Genomic DNA, 24,426 nt, shown 5'->3' on the forward strand with positions numbered 1-24,426 from the left:
ATGTTTGCAACTTACATTTTAATAACGACAAGATCAAGACTTCTTCTTTTCACCTCACTGAGTCGTACGAGCTTATTAACATAACTCAATTATTTAACAGTTCTATTCGTCGCACGTGGTAAATATCTCTTGCCATTATTCAATACTACCAGAGCCTATATAAACTCTGTTTATATAGGCTCTGATACTACTTAATATTATTTTGTACGGAGCCAAACTCTCTGGTATCATTAAGCATAGGACTGATTTGTCAGTATACAGTTCTATGCATTAAGTCAATACGATAGAGTGGCTGATGGATACACTAATATTTTGGAATAACTGTAATTGTTGCAATTAAGTAAAAAATGACCAATTTTTGCACAGTCCACTGCAGTAAAGGGGGTGAGGCAGACTTTTTGATGGAATTGGCAGAAATCTACCCACATTGTACCATCCCACTTGTCAATATCGCAAAATTTTCAATCCAAACTGTGTGCCAGTCTGACGAAGCCAACTCTACATTATGGTCAAGGACAGTGGCGTACCATACCCATAGATGTATGCTAGTTATAACTCTATGACCATACCCGACTGATAAAATGAACCTGTTCGTAGAGTTAAACTGTGAGGTGCTAGATTGCATTACCGAGCTTCAATCTGAGAAAAACTTGTGCCTAACTAATCTAATCCGCGTTAAATATACATGTAGCCTACATGTAGGCCTACTCAGATGCATTGAATGTAGCCTAATTATACCGACCATCTTTTTATTTCGCAACAGATGATTGTCCTATGAAAATTGACAATTTGACAGAATACTCCCAAAATCGAGTCGTGAGATGTATTCTTCGAGTTTTAGATCAGAATTTATGAAAATTGGCTAGTTTTTTCCGATGCTCTCTAACTTTAGGTGCCAGCGAGGTTCTAAGATGTTAATCGAAAAAATTCAAATGTAAATTGGAGATAAATGCTTTTTATTCTCATAGTCTAGTTTCTCAAATCCACCCACATCATATGCTGCCTTCCCACCTGTCAATATCGCAAAAATTCCAATATAATGGTATTTTCATGCTAACACTGTGTTATTATACTGGCCAAGCAAAGCCCTTAACAGACGATTAAACGTCGGGAAACGGACTTTCATGGAGTATTTTAGATTCGAGATTATTTTTGTTAATCACACAAGTTATAATACGTTACATTTTTATTACCGTTTTAGTTTAAACGTAGTCGGGTATGTTCTATGGCAAAACGTTGAACAAATACGTCCAAGTTAATTTTCTGGGTACGCTTCCTGTTGAAGGCAAGAAGAACAAGATTGCGCTGGCGAAGCTGAGTCATAGATCGTCGTTGTGGTGAGTCAACGCGAGTAAGAGTTGAAAAGCTGCTTTCACACACAGCGGTACTAGAATCGAATGCAGCCACTGCATATAATTTAGGGAAAGCCAATTTCTGCTCGGAGATTGGAGTCCTGATTTTCTGTCTTGGCAACGTTATATTGAAGAAATTGTTTTGACACCTCAATTGTTATTCTCTCGAGGCCCTTTCCAGTATCACCTACAGCATGCTTCCAATCAGTGTAGCCTTCAGTGATGAATTTTTATGCACCCGCAGATGTATTGTGAAACACCCGACATGGAAATCAAAAAGGGGCGTCCCTTGACACTGAATACTCCAGCCATGGAAATCGATCATACCAGCTGTTACTAAAAAGGCAACCAGACTTCGCTGGAAATTTTATTCTCGGTTGCTTTGGAACATCTTCTTTTCCAATGTCACCTGGTACTCCTGTCTTTTCAGAGCATCTTGGTACTGCATCCGTTGTGTTGCCCGCTGTGGTTTTGATACCATTGTCAGTCGTAGTAGTGTCGGAACCATCAAGCAATTTGTCTTTTTTGATCAAATATTTATCCATTTTTCGTACGTTTGGTTGTTTGATTCATATGAATACAATTTAGGACAATATATGTCTATTAGTATTTATAATCAACCAATCAAATCTTTTGAATTTTGAGACGGGACAGATTACAATCCAGTATCAGACCAATAATTTTATTACCAATGACGCTTTACTACAGCCGTTTTATGATTTTCAACGAACTCAATTGTATCAGATTGTCTATTCTAATGTAATTAAATTAAAAATGTTATGAAAAGCCATGATGTCTGGTTTCATCCTCAGCTAAGTATATACAGAAAGATATTTAAAAACAGTTCTTAAGTAGGTCTACAGATAGGAATACTTAGAATTTTGTTGAACCATTTCGCATAACGCAGCCCTGAAAGCCATAACCTTATTTTTCGTTACGTATAATCAAAATATCGAAATACTCATCATATGATCGACAATGCAAGAGCAGCTGACTGGTGCACTTACTCCACCATAAAATGCCTGACCAGAATGACCACTGTTGGCTATTCACTCAGACTCAGTTACCTGCTGCTCCTATTAACTCAGGAAAAAGAAAAGGTGTATTATAAAAAAGTGACCGGTACATTTTTCTAGGGGGGCAAGATTTGATTTAGGGTGGGCAAAGCCCACGGTGTCAGACTGACCATCAAATACGAGGGCCAGCCTGATAACATCAGAAAATGTTATATTTGTAGTGAGGGGGGTCATCTTGCAAGAGATTGCAAGAAACAACCACCGACCCAACCCAAAGTTCAACCCGTTCTATCATCGGACTCGGATGACGAGAACTCGCACTCAGTGGCAAATGAGACCGATATCGGTCTTCTAGCCTAGTCGTATAGATCCACTAAATGCCAAAATTAGTGGCATCATTAATATGGCTCGTGCAAATGCCCAAGCTGCCCCAAGGGATGCCTCGACCCCCTACCCTGACATGATACAAGATGATGGTCAGGATTGGGTTGACCTCAACACTGGCAATGAAAATAGAAGCGCTGAAGAGATTGATATATGAAACATACAGGTTCCCAAGCCAATCTTCCCGGATCAGAAAAAACCCTCTTAAGTCAGAGCCTAAGAGGTGAAGCAGAACAACAGAGACCAGATTTGACAGGCTCATTTTTAGAGACTTCAACAGATCTGGTCGAACATAAATTGCAGCCTATTAGACTGGTATCATATCTGACATAGAAATCTCTGACATCAAAGACTGGTCAAAGTTCAATGGTCTTACATCAAACGGTCCGAACTCCTCCACCCGTGGTGTTGAATATTCATTCACAAAGATCTTACTGGAATTAAATTACATCAAACCAGTAAGAGTCTTGAAGGCCGTTTCTTACATTTATAATTCCAACATCTAAATAAAATTCCACATATTCAATATATATGGTCCGAATGAATACCCGGAGAAAGGTCCTTTCTTCGAACTTATATACATTCATATAAAAAAAAACACTTTAGTATTAACGAGCATTATATAATAATAGGAGATTTTAACCTCATCGAACATAAAAACGACGATAAGACTAACAAATTAATCAATCAGCCCATACCAGCATTGGAAAAACTAGAAGATATCAGAGAAACAAATTTTTATTACAAGATGTATTTCGTGCAAAATTTCCACGTAAAAAAGTATTCACATTCCTCAGAGACGGTTCTGGTCGGCGTATTGACAGAATCTATGCATCAATTCAAATTATAGATAAATTCATGGAAACTGATCACAGATCTCTGCAATACACCGACCATAAATATGTCTGAGATTGATAACCAACTTTAATGGTATCTTTTCCCCCCTCCAACCATTCAACATATATCTATTCAATATTCAAAACATACGAGACAAAAATTAAAAAACGAAATAATCAATATTAAACAACTTATTGAAGATATTGAAACCAACATGAATATAGATGCAACAAATAAAAACATACTAAGTAATTATTATACAAGATTAAAATTATTAGAAGAACATTTGAACAATGGCATACTTATAATTCGATCTAAAGTACCTTTTGAAGATCACGACATAGAGAATGTCGAAATTTTTAAAAAGGCGAAAATAGAACATTCAAATTATCGTCATATCACAAAATTAACTGATTCAAATGGGAAAATACAAACAGGGAAAAATGAAGTTTTAGAAATAGTCAACACTTTTTATACTGACCTCTATACTGAAGAGGATGTTCCAGATAGTATTATTACTGACTACATTAACAATTCAAACTTAATTCCCCTACCGGCAGCAGAGAGATCGCTTCTTAACAAAACATTTGTAACAGATACTGAAATATTTAAAGCTTTACAAGATTTCAAAATCTTCTCAAGAATGACCTTGTGGATACCACCAATAACGTATATTTATCTGAACAACTGACAGACAGTTTGAAAACTTCCATCATTTCAATAAACTTTAAAAACAAAGGCTCGCGAACTGAGCTAAAGAATTACAGGTCGATCTCTCTGCTGACGGTAGATTACAAGATTATAGCTAAGGTAATTGCCAATCGTATAAAACCATATTTAAACAGCATTCTTTTACACTCGCAATCGGGGGCAGGTCAGGACAAGTCTATCCTTAACAACCTGCTCTCGATTGATAATATCATACAATATTCTGCCCAAAAGGATATTCACATAGCCCTGTGTGCCTTTGACCAGGAGAAGGCCTTTGACAGGCTAAACAGGCGCTATCTGAATCATCTCCTCCTTAACTTGCAATTTCCGTATCCATTGATCAAATGGATAAACATATTATATAGTGGGCTGGTGGTGCACTGCGAGGTGCGTGGAGCGTTTACAAAGGGATTTACACCACAGAGGGGCGTGAAACAAGGCTGCCCTCTGTCCATGGCGCTCTACGCCCTCGCCGTCCACCCCTTGGCTCACAACATCATGAATAACCAAAAAATCACTGGAATAGATATTCCAAATTATCTACAGCAGGTCAAGTCAATCCAGCATGCTGATGACTTGACCGTTATAATAACTAGCCCAGACTCATTTGTAGCTCTTGATGAAGAACTAACATCCTTCCAAAGAGCTTCAGAGTCAAAGGTCAATGCCAACAAGACCGAAATCCTAGCTATAGGGGGTATGACTACCCACGTACCAAATCTCTGGCAAAAATACTTCAAACCACACATAAAACTTTTAGGCATAATATTTGGCTTCAATAATCAAAATTTAAATTGGAATCCGATACTAATAAAATTCGAAAAAGACTGATTAAGTGGAAAAACAGATCTCTATGTTACGGAGAAAAAGTCTTTTTTCTCTCAACGTATATTTTGCCACAGGTCTGGTATGTGGGTAGGATTGTAAAACCCAACAAGATCATCCTGAAAGAGCTCAACTCATGCATATTTCATTTCTTTTGGAGCTCTAAACAGGAGTACATAGCTAGGCATACTCTGAAGCTGCCTCTAGAACAAGGCGGACAGCTAATAACCGATATAGAGGTAAAGCTTCAGAGTATGGAACTCCAACAAATAATATGGGCTAACCGAGGAAATTCACATCTCTGGATATCCCTGCTATTCTATTCGTTTGGTCCAACACTGAGGGTGTTTGAAATCAGCAAGAACTATCCAGTCAGAACATTATACACACCGGACAAATATAAATCACCCCGGAGAAACTTTATGAAAAAAAACATTAAGTGGGAGAAGACTAAATATGTGAAAGAGATATACTGGAAGCTACTGGATGGATCAGAAATTAAACCTAATGTAGCCTCAAGGAATCCACATATTAGTTTTGATAACATCTTCAAACTACTGCATCAGTCTTTTTTAAAGCCTCGTGAAAAAGATTTTTTAGTTCTTATTATACATGATGCACTCCCATCAAAAAGTTTTCTCCGGTCGATGAGTGCGCTAGATTTAGATATCAGCCGCTCGTTTTGTAAAAACGACACTGAGAATCTAGCGCACCTATTTGTCCGGTGTGTATTTTTAAAACCATTGCGGGATAGTTTTTGCTGTTTTGCCAAAAACATCCTCGGGAAAGAAGTAACCCTCAGTCTCGAATCGAGGTTTTTAGCAGGGATATCCAAGGACCTTTTTCCATACATTTACCAGTATATGAATGTAATCTGGGAATATAGAAAAAGAAATGCAGAAATCAGTATCATTAATGATGTCATGTTATTTAGACTGCTGGAAATAACATCTCCATTTTAGCAGATAACATGACATCAAATAATAGTAATATATATCTGATCACTAAAATTTTTAAATAAACTGATGATAAAAGATTTTTACATATCATTACATATTAATCATTATATTATTTATTCATTAAATTTCTATCTGTGATATATTTCTGTCTGTGATAATAATATATAATATATATAATCTCAAGTTTCTTATATACAATATTATATCTATATACAATATATCATTAAGATATATTTAATTACTATTTTCCTACATTAAAATTAATATAAATATATATAATAGAAATTATCATTATGGTTACCCCATGATGATCTTCACCTGTATCTTTATTAAATTTTTAACTATTCTTATCATCTTAAGAAAGGTACAGGTGATGGTGGATATTACCTGGTATATATAAAACTGGTATGTCCACCAAACACTTGATCGGAGTGTGGGTGGGTTAGTGGCACCAGTAAGCCTATCATATCTTTGGGTTACCTAACAAGAGTGCAAATAGACCTTATAGACATGACAAGTAGACCAGACAGGGAGTAAAGGTGGATATTGCACATGTGAGACCATTTTAATAAGTTTAGTTGGATTTACCCTCTAGTATCTAAGCATGTAGCTGGAGTGGCAGGGAGACTTGTTCAGACTTTTTGTTTATTTAGATGTCCAAGACTGCTTCACTCTGATAATGGACGGGAATTTGTGGACCAGGTTATTTATGAACTGAAGAAGTTGTGGCCAGGGTTGGTGATTTTACAAGGTCGTCCAAGACACCCCCAGTCACAAGGATGTGTTAAGCCTGGAAATGGTGAACTAGGTAAGTGGTTACAAGAACATCCAGATCAAGGTTGGTCTCAGGTACTAACGTTTGTTACCTATGCTATAAACACTTCCAACAGCAGTACCACGAGCAAGCCATCATATGCAGGAGTATTTGGGCAAGACCCGCGTACCGAGTATTCCTTGATAGAGCTCCTAGACGATGAAGGTCTCACAGATGAAGATATGATACCATCAGAAAACAATGAACCAGAGGTCTCGCAGGCCACCTGTGTAGCAGACCCAGAACCAGAAGCAGAAGCCAACCCCATCTCACAGCCAAGTACTCCGCACAGCAAAAATCGTTACTGAGAAATATTTGAAGTCCGCCAGCAAGCAGCAACCCCGTTACAATGAAGCAGTATCTAAGTGTAAGCAGTATGAAGTTGGTGATGTTGTTGGAGTGCCCATTCATGAAGCAGATCGGACTAACACAGAGTTTTACCTTGCAAAGTTTAGAATACCAAGAACAGTGACATCACAACTTGTTATGAACTTTACTGTAGTTTTGGCATTCTACTTTCAGGGGTGACAAGCTTATAGAAATTAGCAGCAGAAGTTGGTACTAGGACAAAGTAAAATTGGACTTTGACCTCGGGGGATTTTAAATTCTCCTTGATTTCAGTTTCTACTGTGACATATATTGATGAGATCTTGGTCAAACTACTGACGAAACAAGATAGACTACAATTATGAAGCATTTAGTAGCCATGTTTCTGGAGACCATTACACAGCGCACAGAAAAAAAACGAAACTGGTAATGCATTAGGAAATAAAGACAACCCCAAAGACTTCTGGAAATTTATCCACTCTAAGACAAAATGCACCACTCAATCAAGAAATTGATAACAGAAGAAGGTGCAGGCCTAACAGGAGTTCTAGAAAAAAAAACCATTGAACTCAATAACTTCTTCAGTTTAGTTTTCACGCTAGAAGACACCTCAAATAAACCTCCAGCCAATGATCAGCAATCAGCAACAAACTACAAGAAGATAGCTTGCGATGCAAGGTAACATACGCTCACTGGCAGCTGTCAAAAATAATATAAAAAGTCTTTAGTTACTAAAGTACGAATTTTCTCATATTGAAGAAATTATTTATGCTGAATAATTCCACAAAATTTTTAAAAATCAATATCAATAACCCAAATACAACAAACAATTAAATCACACACCTCTAATCAAGGGCAAAAAAAAACTTTAGACGCGTGTTTACAATGTCAAGGGCAATAACTCAAAAAATGTTCATCAAAAATATCTCTTGTTAGAACTTGTCCGAGATCTTATCAATTCCAATGATCACACCAAGTTTCATCAAAATCGGTTGAAAACTGTAGCTTCTATTGTGCTCACGAACAAATTTTGACGTGTATTTCGTAAGTTAATGGCAATAACTCAAAAACATTTCATCGAAAATGCATCAAGTTAGAACTTGTCCGAGATCTTATCAATTTCAATGATCACACCAAGTTTCATCAGAATCGGTTGAAAACTGTAGCTTCTATTGTGCTAACGAACAAATTTTGACACGTTTTTACAAAGTCAAGGGCAATAACTCAAAAACCGTTCATCAAAAATGCATCAAGTTAGAACTTGTCCGAGATCTTATCAATTCCAATGATCACACCAGTTTCATCAGAATCGGTTGAAAACTATAGCGTCAATCCTGCTCACAAACTATTTTTAACAAATTGCGACGCATTTTAACAAAGTCAAGGGCAATAACTCAAAAACCGTTCATTGAAAATGCGTCAAGTTAGAACTTGTCCGAGATCTTATCAATTCCAATGATCACACCAAGTTTCATCAGAATCGGTCGAAAACTGTAGCTTCAATCCTGCTCACGAACTATTTTTAACAAATTTCGACGCGTTTTAACAAAGTCAAGGGCAATAACTCAAAAACCGTTCATCGAAAATGCGTCAAGTTAGAACTTGTCCGAGATCTTATCAATTCCAATGATCACACCGAGTTTCATCAGAATCGGTTGAAAACTGTAGCTTCAATCCTGCTCACGAACTATTTTTAACAAATTTCATGATAATATTGTTCATAGTAAACTAAAAACAATCAGTACATAACATATACTATACTTCTCGCCCATCGGGCGAGTTATTTTTTCTAATTTCAGATCAGAATAAGAACAGAAGAAAACCCAATATCAAGACCCTTAGTCCTAATTTCTAAATAAAGTGTCTGCTCCACCCTAGGCCTGTACATTTGGGAGAATCAAACCCTCCCTTCCCCGAAATCAAAAACCGATCATCGAAAATGCGTCAAGTTAGAACTTGTCCGAGATTTTATGAATTCCAATGATCACACCAAGTTTCATCAGAATCGGATGAAAACTGTAGCTTCAATCCTGCTCACGAACAATTTTTTTAACAAATTTCAAGGCGTTCTAAGTCAAGGGCAATATCTCAAAAACCGTTCATCGAAAATATGTCAAATTCGAACTTGACCGAGATCTTATCAATCTAAAGCATCACACCAAGTTTTATCAAAATCAGACGGACCGACGGACAGGGGCGACGACAATATACGACCACATATTCATGTAGGCCTAAAAAAGGTTACTAAACAGCTAGGGGATCTAGATCTCTCAAAGTCAACCGGTCAAATGGTTTCCATCCAAAGGTATTGAAAGAAATGCCACCAGTCTGTAATTGTTTAAGCCAATGGAAGTACTCAACTACATAACAGAAAATCTAGATTCTTCCATACCCATAGATGCAATCTACGTGGACTTCCAGAAGCCGTTCGACAAGGTTCCACATAAGAGAATCACTATCAAAATGCAAAATCTTGGCATATCTAGTAAAAAGTTGGTGGAAAACTTCCTAACCAACAGAAGTCATGCTGAACCAAATCACACCACCTTAGATGGATGTTTATAGTAGAGTCCTTCAGGGTAGTGTCCTAGGCCCAGTACTTTTCCTCGTATTTTAACAATTGATGGTGTATTGTTTACAGTCATTAAATTATTTGCAGACGACACAAAGCTTATTGGTCCTAATAGACAGTAGTCTGATATCGGCAATCTCCAATCAGATTTGAACAATCTAGTAGAATGGTCAAATAAATGGATGATGTCGTTCAACATTGAAAAATGCAAGTCACTCCACTTTGAATTCAACAACTCGAAACACCAATATTACATAGGTGACTCAAACAGACCTCTTAATCAAGGAAAAGGACTTCGGAGTAGTTTTTCAGGATAACCTCAAAGTCACCCATATTGTAGATACTATCAAAAAGGCAAATAGATTAGGAATGATAAAAAAAACATTTGCCAATCTAGACAAAGAAATATTCCTGTCACTATATAGCCTAAGATTCTAATTAGACCACATCTAATGATTAGGACATGGAAAAAGCGTCCAGTCGTTTGGATGGGACAATAAACTGTGTGTTACAGGCTGTGCACGTTAAAGATCCCTCGACAGTTGGAAATCGAAAAAGAGCAGGCTAATGCCGCAGTTCTGGCAAAATTTCCCACATCGCACCCTGCATGGCGTTGCCCGTCTTCATTAACCCACATGGTGCAGACAGAAAAGTAGGACGTAAAACTCCATTCAATTCAAGGGGAGCCGCGGTGGCTCAGTGTGTTAGACGCTTGCTCGCTAACCTGAAGGTCCAGGGTTCAATCCCGGCATAGGTCGAGATAATACCTTCGGATTTTTCAACCCGGTTTCCCCCTGTCAGTGATGCAGGTAAGAGGGGCTGACATGGAAAAAGCGTCTAGTCGTTCGGATGGGACAATAAACCGAGGCCCGGTGTGCTACAGGCTGTGCACGTTAAAGATCCCTCGACAGTTGGAAATCGAAAAAGAGCAGGCTAATGCCGCTGTCCTGGCAAAATTTCCCTCATGGCACCTTGCATGGCGTTGCCCGCCTTCATTAGCCCACAAGGTGCAGAAGAGTAGGACGTAAAACTCCATTCATTTCATTTCATTTCATTTCCATTCAATTCAATTCAATTCAATTCAATTCAATTCAATTCAATTCAATTCAATTCAATTCAATTCAATTCAATTCAATTTCAATTCAATTCAATTCAATTCAATTCAATTCAATTCAATTCAATTCAATTCAATTCAATTCTAAGGATTATGGTGGTTGAAAGGTTAATATGTTAAAATGTAATTTCGTACTCGTAGTCGAAAGACCTAAAAAAAAAAAAACAATATTTATAATAATATATTATCAAAAAAAAACTACTTTAATTCTTGCACTAAAATTATAAATCAATGATTTTTTTAAAAAAAATTATAAATTAAGCAAATATCTATTTAAAGAAAACCAAATGCTAATTGGGCTTAAGAAGGACGTAATAGGTACGGTATCGAAAATGTACAAAGGCGTACAACTTAAATACTTAGCCCAGAAATCTGGAATATCTGCCATATCCAGATGGACTCAGATTTTTAAGGCCTTACCAACTCTTGAATAGCTTCGAAAAAAAGCCGATGTGGTACAAGTATTCAGATTCATCAGAGGTGAAGACAACCATATAGGCCTAAACGATAATCTATTAACTTACTTACTCGAAAGAAATAATAACCAGGAGCAACGACGAAAAATGACAAATAATGTGTTAGAAAAAAAACACTGCTTTTGTCACAGAATAGTAAACATTTGGAATTCCTTACCAAATTCTGTCGTTGAGTCAACAATCCCGAAACCGTTCAAATCCAACCTTAACACTGCGTGGAAAGATGACAAGTAATATTAAAAAAATATTAATATTAGAAATATTACCCAAGCACCGTGCTATTTAACGACAAAGACTTTATTATGAACAGAACAGTCAAAAATTACAAGCAGAATTCCAATGAGTGACCGATCAAGAAAGATCAAAAAGTCTTTTTTTGTTTACGTGGAGATTTATTACTGTTTAAGAAAAAAAATGATATTCATTAGTAACACCAATAAATCAAATATTTTGCTTGATTTGACACTAAAAAAGAAGGAAACCCATTTTTAAACCAGGACATGATGTTTACCTTTTAGATAAGGATTTGTAATATAAAATAACGAAATAATATAGGCTAGTTTTGGCCAGGTGAGCCCCTCTAATTAGTGAGAAAGTTTATGGTATTTTCAATAAATCGAGCAAGTTTTGTTAGATGTTTAACTACGTGAAGTGAATATTTAGTAGTGGTATGTGAGAATAGGTGAGATGTTCAGTGTTGCTACCCTTGCTTCTATTTTTAGCTTCAACTTCATCAAATCTTGAATTCTTTACAAAATGTCCGGCAATTGAAGGCTAACTTTATAAACATCCTTACTCCTTATTGGATTATTATGCGAGTTAATGCTATGATTGAATTATTTATGTGTATTATCGTACATCAAGGTTGGAATGTTGAAACTAATTTAACAAAGGTAGGTTACACAAACAAAGTCAGGAACACTTTCAATAAAGGTGTAGGCCTAATTGATATGAACTTTTAAGTTCTACCTGGAGGTATCCATACCTTATGACTGTAGGGTATGTTAATTGAAATTTGGGCTGGGTATTTTAATGAACTTTTTGTTAACTAAATTGAAAAGTTTATGGTTGTTATGTTTAAAGTTTTTAGGCCAGGAAATCGGTAACTTAGAAAGTAGGTCAATCCTAAAACTCGCTCATCAATCTGTTGTTGTAGTGTATCTCGAATCTTTTTAAATCAAATTAAAGAACTGCAGCATACTAATAAACTGAGTAGGCTACTAATAAACTGAGTAGGCTACTAATAAACTGAGGAATCAATACTATCTGTAAAATTTACTGTCAATACTGGCACAGTTCCATATAGGTCTACTGTGATATTGTATTACTATTGGTAAAAGTTACAATCTTCCATCATAAGGTTAGGCTAGATCTAATTTACATGTTATTCATAAAGCTGATCAAATTACATTTAGAAGCCCACCCAGACAAATTTACAAAAGGCAAACGAGCAAAGGCCTATAAATGAAATAGTCTGGTTTAGAAAAGTAGGATACAAAACTATCAAATTTCAAACTAGCCTAGCCAAAAGATGCCACTGAACCAGATGAAATACTTTAAGCTGAAATAAATCAAAATAAAACAAAAAAGTTATCATGACACCTAGCAGAAGTTTCATACACTACAATTAAAATCAAAAGTCAACTTCTGTCAAATATCTGCCTCTGATATAGATTACATTGTATTAATAAAATTATCTTAGTGATTATAGAGATTCTATTCTATTAAGTCTAACTGGTGAAAAGGTAACTTGTTGATTATGTTTGAGGTTGTAAAAAAAGGTAGTATTCCTTTAAATTAATACCGGTATCTGGTAAAGTGTAGAGGTTCCTTTTTCTAATATTTTTGAGTCTCCATTAATCTAACCAGTTACTACTGCAGTCCTCTTTTAATGATGTTATTTTTAACCAATCAAAGCGTGTAATGTAGAATCTGTTTCTGCAAATAGCAAATCAAAAGTGGAGCATTTGACAGCCTCCTTGCAGCCAATATCCCATTTTCAAGAAAAAGGTCCTACATGACATGCCATGGTAATAAAAAACATTATTATAACAGGATTGAATGGAACTGCAGATTTAATGAACAACCACTAAAGTTTCAAAGTTTGTTTTGATTGAAAAATCAACTTCCACTGAGCTGTGTGTTATAATCATACTACCCACTGTTTCATGGGTTATTCCTTATAGATCCAATCACATTGGTTAACATGGCATCAGCTTCAAGGAAACTATTTATTTTGACTAGAGATTTTGGAACAAAATATTTTGATTATTGATACATCAAAATCTATCATGATGATATGCTATTAAATTTTCTACCAAATAGAGAAATACACTGCAACTTTCCGTTACCTCTCTAACCTTAAGGAACTTGTAACATTATTAGTAAGATTGATAATTTTACCTTTTAAATAAATCATTTCATGATATAAGAAATAAGAAAGATACATTGTGCTCCATCATTGTTTCTTATGGAAGAATTTGTGTTGTTTTTTTAACTACAGCTAAATTATAAACAAATTTAGAAAATGGATATAAATGATCGATCGAAGTGAAAAGATAACATAATAATAAATATCAAATATGACCAAAAATTCATTTATTTATAATTATTTTTCAGTTGATATGCCTGTAACAAAGCATAAAGGGAAAAGTTCCTCTGTTGATTGTATGGAACATGGTGGAACAATTCCAGTCATAATGAATCAAGATGATATTATAGCTCTTACACAAAATGTCAAAGATTTTTCTGATACCCTGGCAAAACTAAAGAGTATTTTTTTGGAAGGAAGAGGTAAGAATGTCAGAAAGCAGATAGATTAAAACACATTGCCTTAAAGATGGGTTCCCTTATTTTCATTTATAAGAATGTTAATACTTATATGAATAGAAAGTAAAGGTGTTCTTATGACATACCAGTTTGTCTCACATGTCCATAATTAATTCATAATATTAATACATGGACATTTATCATTGGTTAAAAATCCTATTTATATGCAATAAAAACGTAATGATATGATTAAGAATACATGATAATTCATTAGAAACACTGATTAATCAAACAGTTTGCTTAATTTGACACTAAAAAATAAGGAAACTCATCATTAAAGGCCCAAAGAGATTTTTTGCAGTAAAACAAAATAACAGACAAGAAAGCTATGTTCTTGTTATTAAAGTTTAAAAATAATTTGTCAGGAAAATATATTAAACCTATTTGTTCGATTATTACTCACCAACTTTTGGTATTTTTCAGATAATGAAGAAGTTAAAGTTATAGCTCATGAAAGACTTGGCGAAGTTTTATTAATACTGAAAAATGTGTTACAAACCTACCCAGCTCTCCATTCAACAGATCTCTTTTCAGCTTCAGCAAATCTGATAGCAAAAATTAAGAGTAAGTTTCTTTTTATGTTTGATGTCCATCTGTTACTGTCAGTAGTAGATAATGTTAATGATGTCTTATGACATTGACAACCATTGGAAACTAAGGCTGCAACGTTTAGCACTTTCTGTAAACGTTTACACGAAAGTTATTAATCGAAACGGTACCGTTTAAACAGATTGTGACGAATTTTCAATAGACTTGTAAAATGGTGTAGTCATAGTTATATTGTATGACAGAGGAAATGAAATATAAATTTTCTGCCATATTTTTTTTTACGTCACGTGACAGCTTATTGGCCAAAATAAATTAAAAGTAGGACTACAACATTATTGAGGAATGTCGTAAAAAATAATTGTCATCACAGCTAAGAGGCTTAAAAAGCATCACGAATGTTGGATCAACGCCTTTAAGATTACGTTCATGAGAAGGTGGCAGGCTGAAAGGCTGGAAAAAAACGATCTATTTATAGAACATTTATTAACCAACCACAAAAACGCATCTTCTTTCACTTTAAAGATACGGGTAATTCAAGATGGCTAATTTGTTTCTCCAAAAATTTGGGACTTTTTTGCGTGGAACTGTGTAGAGTAGCAATAAAACAAAGACAGCTCTAACAGTTTTAAGGCATCTATGATCAACTTGCATACGTAATACGTTTGTACATACATACGTTAGAAAACTTACGTAAGAAAACCTATCGGAGGGAATATCAAAATCAAAACTACCGACAGAAGTTATTTTTTTTTTTTTAAAGGATTGTCCATTTTCTAAACGTTTAGTGGCCAAAATGTTTTCGTTTACACGTTTAATTGTTGCAGCCTTATTGGAAACCCTTTACAATTTGAACAAAGTGGAATTATAAACACAAGCAGAGGGTTATATCGTTAGCTTCATAAAAGACATGTGGAAGATTTTGATTTTTTTAATGTAATTTCATACTGTTCATAATGTTATTTCTTAGATTGAACCAGGAGTGGGTAGTTTTGTTTGGCAATATTTCAAAATATTATATCTATTTTCAAAATTTAGAAGGCAATTTTTTCATGGAAAAAACTTTTGGAGGTTTATTTTTGGCTGAAAATGTCATGCTCTTAGTTCAATAAAAGAGAAGAAATTACAGTATTTTAAAATGACTGATATTTCCAAATGGTTCGACCTTTAAAACAGTAATTTAGTGAAAAGATATCTATATCCATATAAATATGAGGTCAAAAAATTATAATCATAGCATTGATACTTTTTGAAAAATTCTGAAATTTTCTTGGCCACACGATATAGTATTTTATGTATATGATACAGGTAACAAAATATTTTTACTGTTAAAATAGTGCTTAGTAATAGTAGAAATATTACAGGGTTTGCACAGCATTGAAAAACTTTGATTTCAAGTCTTTGAAAACACCATAAAAAACCCATTTTCTCTTGAAAAGTCTTTGAATTTTGAGTTGAGTCAAATTGTGTATATTTTTATCATTAACCCCATTGACAAATATTAACTATCTTTATTGATTTCACAGTTCAGAAGTAAGGTACATGTGTATTCTGTCAGACTAATATCATTGAAAAGTCCCTGAATTTCAAAGCCCAGACCTTGTAAAGTCTTTGAATTTTTGAGGCAAAGTGCTGTATGAACCCTGTATTAAAACAGAACCTGAAACATTATTTAGAGTTTCACACTGTGCGAATCTCAGACAACTGACCATGCTTTATTTATATTATTTCTATGTAATTGTATATTATAGATTATGACTATCAGAATTGTATATTAAGTGAAGATGTTAGTAGTTTCTGTGATTGTATTGATCAATTAGCTCTAGCTTTTAGTAGCAGGTACTTTTTTATTTTCATTCCTTTCAAATTCATTAAATAATGGAACACTACTAATAAATTTGAATAAATTTACATCGTCATAAAATGAATTTCCCGATGATGACAATTACATCTGTGTTAATCTTCAGACTGCTATATTATAAGGACAAATTCGCCATTTTTTTTCCCAATCATACTTAAGCCTCAAAAACAGGAATTTTCTATCTAAGCCAATCAGTAATAGTGTTCACAACTCACTGTCAAAATTTTAGCCTTCAAATCCACGTTTGAATGTTAAAATGACGACTCATTAATTTAAGATACTCTTAAAACACATATATAGAAATAATGAGTAATATTCCTGTATTTTGAAAGGAATTATGCGATTTTCTTACAATTCTAGTACTTAAATAATTCAATACTAAAATAAAAAATGACGCATCTGTCCCTTTAAAAGATTATACGATATAGGCCTAATGATTTCTGATGGAAAGTTGTGATTAAGACTCAAAACAAAACCTACAAAGATTGGTTGTAAGTGAAAAGAATATTTTATAAAACATTCTATTATTTTAATTGAGTTACATGTGAAACATATTAAAGATGATATATTAATTGAATATTTACAGTGTGTCTGAATATTTAATGGGTGATGTTTTACTAGATATTGTTTCAGATGGCAGAACTAAGGTTAGTTTTTCAAATATTTTATGTTTTACTTGGATATGATCACTGTCACAGGGTTCAAACTTGCACTAATATATTAAATGGGATTGAATAAATAAAGTTTTATGTCCTACTCTTCTGCAACTAATTTAGCTAATGAAGACGAGTAATTCTATGTAGTGTGCAGTGAGGAAAATTTTGTCAGGAGAGCAACATTAGCTTACTCTATTTCCCATCTGAAAAATAGATGTTTTTTCATCCTCATCTTATCTGCATCACTGACAGGGGGCAATGTTGTTATTAGCTTGACCTATTCCTGATTAAACCCTGGACCTTGAGATAAGGCAGCAAGCATCTAACTCACTGAGCCACCTTGGCTCCCCACTGATATTTTATAACATTGTTAATGTATATCTATTGTGAAATTCTTTTATACTAAATTCTATTTTTATATGCCCACATGCATTGGGGCCGTATATTGTCGTCACCCATGTCCATCCATCTGTTCACAATTGCATGTAAACACTCTACAAGACACAATTCTTGACGGATTTTGACAAAACTTGGTGTGACTGTTTGTTATCAATCAAGGATAAAACCTATTGAAAATCAGAAAAATCGAAAAATATTTAGTATGAGTTATTGCCCTTGCTCTTGAAAATGCATTCAATTTTTAGCTCATATTTATTCTACAAGGCACAATTCTTGACGGGTTTTGATGAAACTTGATGTGAATGTTCGAAATCATGCAAGGATAAACCCTATTTTAACGAAACTTGGTATGAGTGTTCATAATCACCCAAGGACGAACCCACTTGAAAATCAGAAGAATTAAAAAATATTTAGTATGAGTTATTGCCCTTGTTCTGGAAAATGCTTTCAAATTTAGCTCTTAAACACTTAAAGGCATGATTCTTGCTGGATTTTGACCAAACTTGGTTTTATTATTCAGTCCCATGCTGAAGATTGAATATTTGCCTTCTAGAGTTTTCACGAGCTAAAAATTGAACATGTTTTCCAAGAACAAGGGCAATAACTCATACTCAATATTATTCAGTATCGCCCTAAATAGTTCAAAAGAAGTGTATGACTGAAGGTTGAATATTTCATACTGGTGATTGTTACTTTACTGCTAAATATTTTTATTCAAAATCAAAGCTACCAGTGGGCGTATATTACCTTGCCTGGCAAGCTATTTTAGCATTATATGAAAGAATAATAACTATAAAACTTGTATATTGTGTATATTGCTATTTGATGACATTACATTTTCTTTGGTCATATGATAACATGTGGAGGATAGTATATTACTATTTTATCTGCAATGTTTTATTATTGTTTGTTGAAATTTTACTATATTGTATTTTGTAGTCATTTGATAATTTAACCACTGCTGGAGGTGAGGAAACTGGGAGAGAATGTGCCAATGGATCTGTGGAAGGTAGGTGAAAATATTGAATGCTCTAGATAGGAAAGTAATGATTAGTGCTGTCATGATATGTGTATTGTATTCACTTGACAAAAGCGACGTTGACAAATAGACAAATTAAATATCAAAAGTGCATGAAATTACCAATTTGTGATACATTACAACCAAACCAATGGATGATAAATTACTAGTAATATTATTCCAGTAGTTCAAATAATTGAAAGTTAAAAGAAAACCGCTTCATTTTATCGCCAGCTCTGTCGTTGGGTGGGGCCCATGGAAGCATGGCTCCAGCAAGTGAGAATTAAGCCCCAGCAAAACCTTATTCAGTTCAGCATAGAGATTGATTCATTTACAGTGTCTTTGTACATTATCAAATAGATATAGATTTTGATGTGTTTTTGGCAGCTCCAAATTGTCAGAAATGAGATCTCTGGACCTTTAATTCTTCAAAATAAGTACAAAATCTGAGCCCCAGTACCAATTCATTCCTGGCAATGGTGCTGTTTATCCTCCATTTCATGACACTAGATTAATGTTTATATGACCATCTTTTAGTCAATCTATCTTGTCATAGTAAATGTCAATTTTTGGAGGGAAAAACTGTACCCTTGATCTTTTAGTTCTTAATTTTTACTTAATTATTTGTAGCACCTCTTTTTGAAAATGATGTGGACAGTATTCTAGTTCAAGTTGAAGCAGGATTAGACCTTGCTCTTCAGAGAGCTAAAGCCTGGTCTAAATATGCTCGAGACATTATGAGTTATATTGAGAAGAAAGCCTTGTTGGGTTAGTAGATTTCTATACTAGATCTTCTGTTATTTAAAGATGTGTAGTTAAGTGTACATTTAACAAAAGTTAGAAATCAGCTATCTAAGATATTGTGATATAGAGTTTGATATTATGATGATATAATTAAAGAAGACTAATAATGATATGATATACTGGGCATCGTTACAATATTAAACAAATTTCGCAGCCAAATTGAAATGATAGATGACCAACCTCATTAATGATTTCATTTTGTTTTCTGTCTGATTGGAAAACACAATTTCTTTGACACAAAATGTGGAACATGAAGCTCACAAGAAAGTGTCTGTAATTGTGAAGCCCACTTTTGTTTAACTTTCACAGTTCCAACAAAATCAGCCACTTCTAAAAATGGGGCAAATCATTTGGTCCTGTACATGGCAGATTTTCAGGAGTTTCACTGTACTTAACTCTATGAATCTAATAATCGACACACATCCTGAAAATGTAAAACATTGTAAATTTGGGTAAATGACCAGAGTAGGACATTTTAACCTTAACTATAATCCATTAACTTGTGGAAGCCATGAACTATCATGTTGTTACTCTGCTGTGTTTGTGAATATGTATTTAGTAGAAATAAGGATCAAATTTTTAAATCTTTTGTATTTTAGAAATCGAGTATTCCAGAAACCTTCAAAAACTTGTACAGTCAACAAAACAAAACTTAGCAGATGAGGTATTTTATTTTGGTTTTGGATTGTAATTGAAAGATTTTCACTTCAAGTACATTATCAACAAATAAAGCACAAAATATAATACCTATAAAAAGTAAACAATTTCTTTATGCAATCATACTGTGTCAAGGTTGGCTGGTGCAATAATTTTCATTATTAATTATATTTTATTATCAATTGTTTTTACTGATTATTGCAGGGCTTTTTACCACTTCAATCAGTGTATTGTACTGTACTGACACAAGTAAGTCATAGAGGTTTATATTATAATCTACTGATCTCTACAATTGTTGTATATTGTAATCCGCCCGTCAGTACACATTTGGCTTGTGCTCACTCTACATGCTACAATTCTTTATGCTCAGTTCACACCAACGGCGCTTTGATGGCGCTTTAAAGCGGCGTACAAAGCGTTACAAAGCTCGACTTAAGCGCCAGGGTCTTAATAGATCGTTGGAAAGCTTTGAGCAAAGCTGGATATTCGGCAAGAGCGCCAAAAAATTTTAAACTGTTTAAAAATTTTGGGCGCTCTGTCACGAATTGATTAAAGCGCCGAGAACGTATCAAAGCTTAACAAAGCGTAACAAAGTTCAGCAAAGCTTGACTCAAAGTGTAGGAAAGCTTAACAGAGCTTTATTCAAAGCGGGGACCCCAGTCTTCACGGTCTGTCACCACTTGATCAAAAGCGGCAGGAAAATCGGCCATTTCGAAATTTTCCAATGCGTAACAGAGCTTAACAATGCACAACAGAGCTTGATAATCGTATCAGAGTGTGATTTAAAGCGTTATAACTGCATCAAAGCTTATCAAAGCGTGATTTAAAGCGTAACAAGGCCTGATCATATCGGGAGATAATTCGTCCCCAAAGCGTAACCAATTCGTATCAGAGTTTATCAGAGCGTAACATTACTTAGGAGATCGTGATATTTTTGGAAAAGTAAACAAAAAATGATGGCGCTTTGCTCGCCGATTTAAAGCGCGGCATTCGCCGTTGGGGTGAACTAGGCATTATGGATTCTTTTGATTTATATTTTGTTGGTCAATGTTATTATGAATTATCTGTCTGTTCACACTTGGCTTGTGCTGGCTCTACAAGCTATAAACATTTTGAACTTGCAATAATCCTTCATTGGCATATTAGATAAATAATTTTATGTATAGATACTTCCAGAATATAATCAAAACAAATGGGGTTCGGAAACAAGTTGAGGCTTATGTTAATCTGTCACCTAATACAAAATACAAAAATATGATATACTATTATTAATATATAAAAGAAGAAGTGCATAAGGTTTCTACACTGGACAGGGGTCGTAATCACACTGAAGCTACAGATACGAAAAGCCCATCTACAGTTGGATTGACTGTGCAATACTATACCTACTATAACATTTTTTTATGTTTTTAAGGATATGGAGTTTAGTAGTAACTGTCAAACAACACAAGCATTATTAATGACTAGTCAGTTTATAGAGGTAAGTTAAAAACTTGATCTATCTTATTTCATTGACTATTGGGGAGGGGAGTGAATTTATATCTTATTGCATACCTGTGTAAAATTACTGTTCTGAAACAAAAAGATTCATACACGGAAATTGTATTATATATTAAATAACACATACATCGAATTAGATCAGACTTATTTTCTCTTCTACTGACTCTGTTGATGACCCCATTTCATTCGCCTATTCGAGGCTGCAGTGTTACGTCACACTCTTTGTATCACTACTAAGCCCCTGAAATATTGATATAAGATATGATGCTAAATTGCCACTCAGAAGTTAATATCAATAAATAAATAATATAAATAAATATCATCTGAAGTTACTCAATTCCAAAAATTGAAATTCAATGCAAAATATAAACTTTGGGTTGGATAGGAATAAAGACATTTTGGCATGATGAATGGTTTATAAATATATTGCAATTCACTACTAATTCTTATGTCTTTATCCTGTTACACAATCAGCACCCTTGCCAGGAATGAATTTGTGCTGGCCGGGGCTCAGAGTTTGTACTCAGAAAATTTGGAAAATTAAAGACCCAGAGAACTCATTTCTGACAGTTTTGAGGTGACAAAAACATACCAAAATCTATATCTTTTTGACTTTGTACAAAGATACTGTAAATGAATCAATCTCTATGCTGAACTGAATAAGGTTTTGTTGGGGCTTAATTCTCACTTGCTGGAACCATGCCTCCATGGGCCCCACCCAACGACAGAGCTGGCGATAAAATGAAGCGGTTTTCTTTTAACTTTCAATTATTTGAATTACTGGAATAATATTACTAGTATTAAGAACTGAACTGAAGAAGATTTTGCTGGGGCTTAATTATTACTTGCTGGGGCCCAGCCCCCACAGACCCCAATCTAATGACGGGGCTCTACACAATAGTCTTTTAGTCTTGGAATGTTCCAACTCATTGGTCATGTATAGTTTTGTGTCTGGAGACTTGTTTTCCATGTATGACTGATTAATAAATTGAATTATAATTTCAAGCCACTTAGTGCCAGAAAAGTAGAGCATGACAGAGTCAGAAAATCTGTTAAAGACAATTGGGTGAAGGAATTTAAGAAAATGGTAAGCTGTGAATGTTTTATCTTTACGTTTAAAATGAATTGCTGAAGGCTTATGGTCTCATTGAGCTTATATTATATAATCATTAGGTTTGAGCCAAAGAAATTGCTCAGTTACAATGAACAAATGGTGGTCTTACTGCATTCAGCTGGTGACCTTGAATAAGTCATCTCAACAGTCTGGGAAAGATCATTGTTATGAGATTTAGCCAAGGAATTACTAGTAGACAGGATCCTTATGAACACAGCGTTTTTCATCCTTATAAAACTTTGTTTGCTCTCCTTTAAGAAAGGGTTGTTTCAACAAAAATATTGTTCATTTTATGTTTCTAACATGGCATGGGAATGAATGGATGCTATTTGGACTTTAGAGGTATGAGGCATCTTTCAAAAAACAGAAGTCAAGAATGTATGATTTTAATTATAAACATGAGCTGTGCACTATTTTTTAAAGATAGTTTAACAGGTAATGAACACAGCAGAAAACTGGCTTGAAAGCATTAATTAGTATTTATTCTACTTGATTACCTTCCTTGCTAAGGTTTTGAATTGTACCTAAGAGTATAGTTTATGGTTTATTTATGGTATTAAGCCACAAAAATCTGTGGTGAAGACACATTTGATATATTAAATATTATCTCTATATAGTGCAGGGTTATAAGTAATGATTTCTGCTTTTTTTTCAATATAAAGCATGAAGCCGTATCAAATTTGAATAGAGCTCAGTCTTTATATATAACACGTCAACAAGATTATGAGAGAGCTAGACTGGCTGTAAATAAAGCAGAAGGAGATAAACTAGAGAAGAAGAAGAAATTAGAAGAGGAGGCTATGCACAAGGTAATATCAGGGCCAAAAACTCTCTCCTTCTAAAGTGATTAAATGGATATAATATAGTTGTTCTGGTTTTACTTTTCTAGTTAATAAACTTATCCATGACATTTTTCTGACTTCTCTACAATTAAAAAAATAAAGGCAGACCAGTAGGGGTACGGGGGAGGGGAGGGGAGGGGGGTATGCAAAATGGTTTGTACCCCTCCCGCTAATTCATTTCTAACAAGTTAGAAATATGTTTAAACATCAGGATTTACCAAATTGAGCCAATGAAACAGAAGTGACATGAGTCTGTAATTAAGGTTCTTCAAACATACCATCATAATGAATGTATATGGCTGTATTTTGATTGAAAGAATAACAAGATGGTATATCTCTTTACAGGCAGCTGAAGCAGAAACTACTTATAAAGCTTGTGTAGCTGAAACAAACAGTAAACATAAAGAACTAGAAAAATTGAAGGTAAATACTTCTACATTGTAAATACCATAATTAGTGTTTTCAATACCATAATTAGTGTTTTCAATACCATAATTAGTGTTTTCAATACCCATGATTAGTGTTTTCAATACCATAATTAGTGTTTTCAATATCATAATTAGTGTTTTCAATACCATAATTAGTGTTTTCAATACCATAATTAGTGTTTTCAATACCCATGATTAGTGTTTTCAATACCATAATTAGTGTTTTCAATATCAATACCATAATTAGTGTTTTCAATATCATAATTAGTGTTACAATTAGAGACTACAGTTTTCATCCGATTTAAATGAAATTTTGTACGAAAATATATAATGATGAGATCTTAGTCAAGATTGAATTTGACGATTTTTGAATCAATGGAATTTG

The 24,426-nt window shown here is 34.3% G+C and overlaps 1 protein-coding gene across 1 annotated transcript in view; it reads left to right on the forward strand.

The window, feature by feature from the left end:
• Positions 1-12,199: 12,199 nt before the first annotated feature.
• Positions 12,200-24,426, forward strand: part of LOTGIDRAFT_230659 (hypothetical protein) — a gene marked incomplete at both ends in the record, with an annotated part of 20,979 nt that continues 8,752 nt past the window's right edge. Inside the window, 14 exons of the mRNA XM_009049706.1 lie at positions 12,200-12,280; positions 12,471-12,501; positions 14,007-14,180; positions 14,640-14,780; positions 16,514-16,601; positions 17,210-17,270; positions 18,618-18,687; positions 19,327-19,464; positions 20,100-20,164; positions 20,362-20,406; positions 21,572-21,637; positions 22,664-22,744; positions 23,389-23,580; positions 23,959-24,036. Coding sequence (XP_009047954.1) covers positions 12,200-12,280; positions 12,471-12,501; positions 14,007-14,180; positions 14,640-14,780; positions 16,514-16,601; positions 17,210-17,270; positions 18,618-18,687; positions 19,327-19,464; positions 20,100-20,164; positions 20,362-20,406; positions 21,572-21,637; positions 22,664-22,744; positions 23,389-23,580; positions 23,959-24,036 — 1,311 coding nt within the window. The remainder of the gene's footprint in view (positions 12,281-12,470; positions 12,502-14,006; positions 14,181-14,639; positions 14,781-16,513; positions 16,602-17,209; positions 17,271-18,617; positions 18,688-19,326; positions 19,465-20,099; positions 20,165-20,361; positions 20,407-21,571; positions 21,638-22,663; positions 22,745-23,388; positions 23,581-23,958; positions 24,037-24,426) is intronic.

The sequence above is a fragment of the Lottia gigantea genome, assembly GCF_000327385.1.
Source record: "Lottia gigantea unplaced genomic scaffold LOTGIsca_14, whole genome shotgun sequence".
In the NCBI taxonomy this organism is placed as follows: domain Eukaryota; kingdom Metazoa; phylum Mollusca; class Gastropoda; family Lottiidae; genus Lottia; species Lottia gigantea.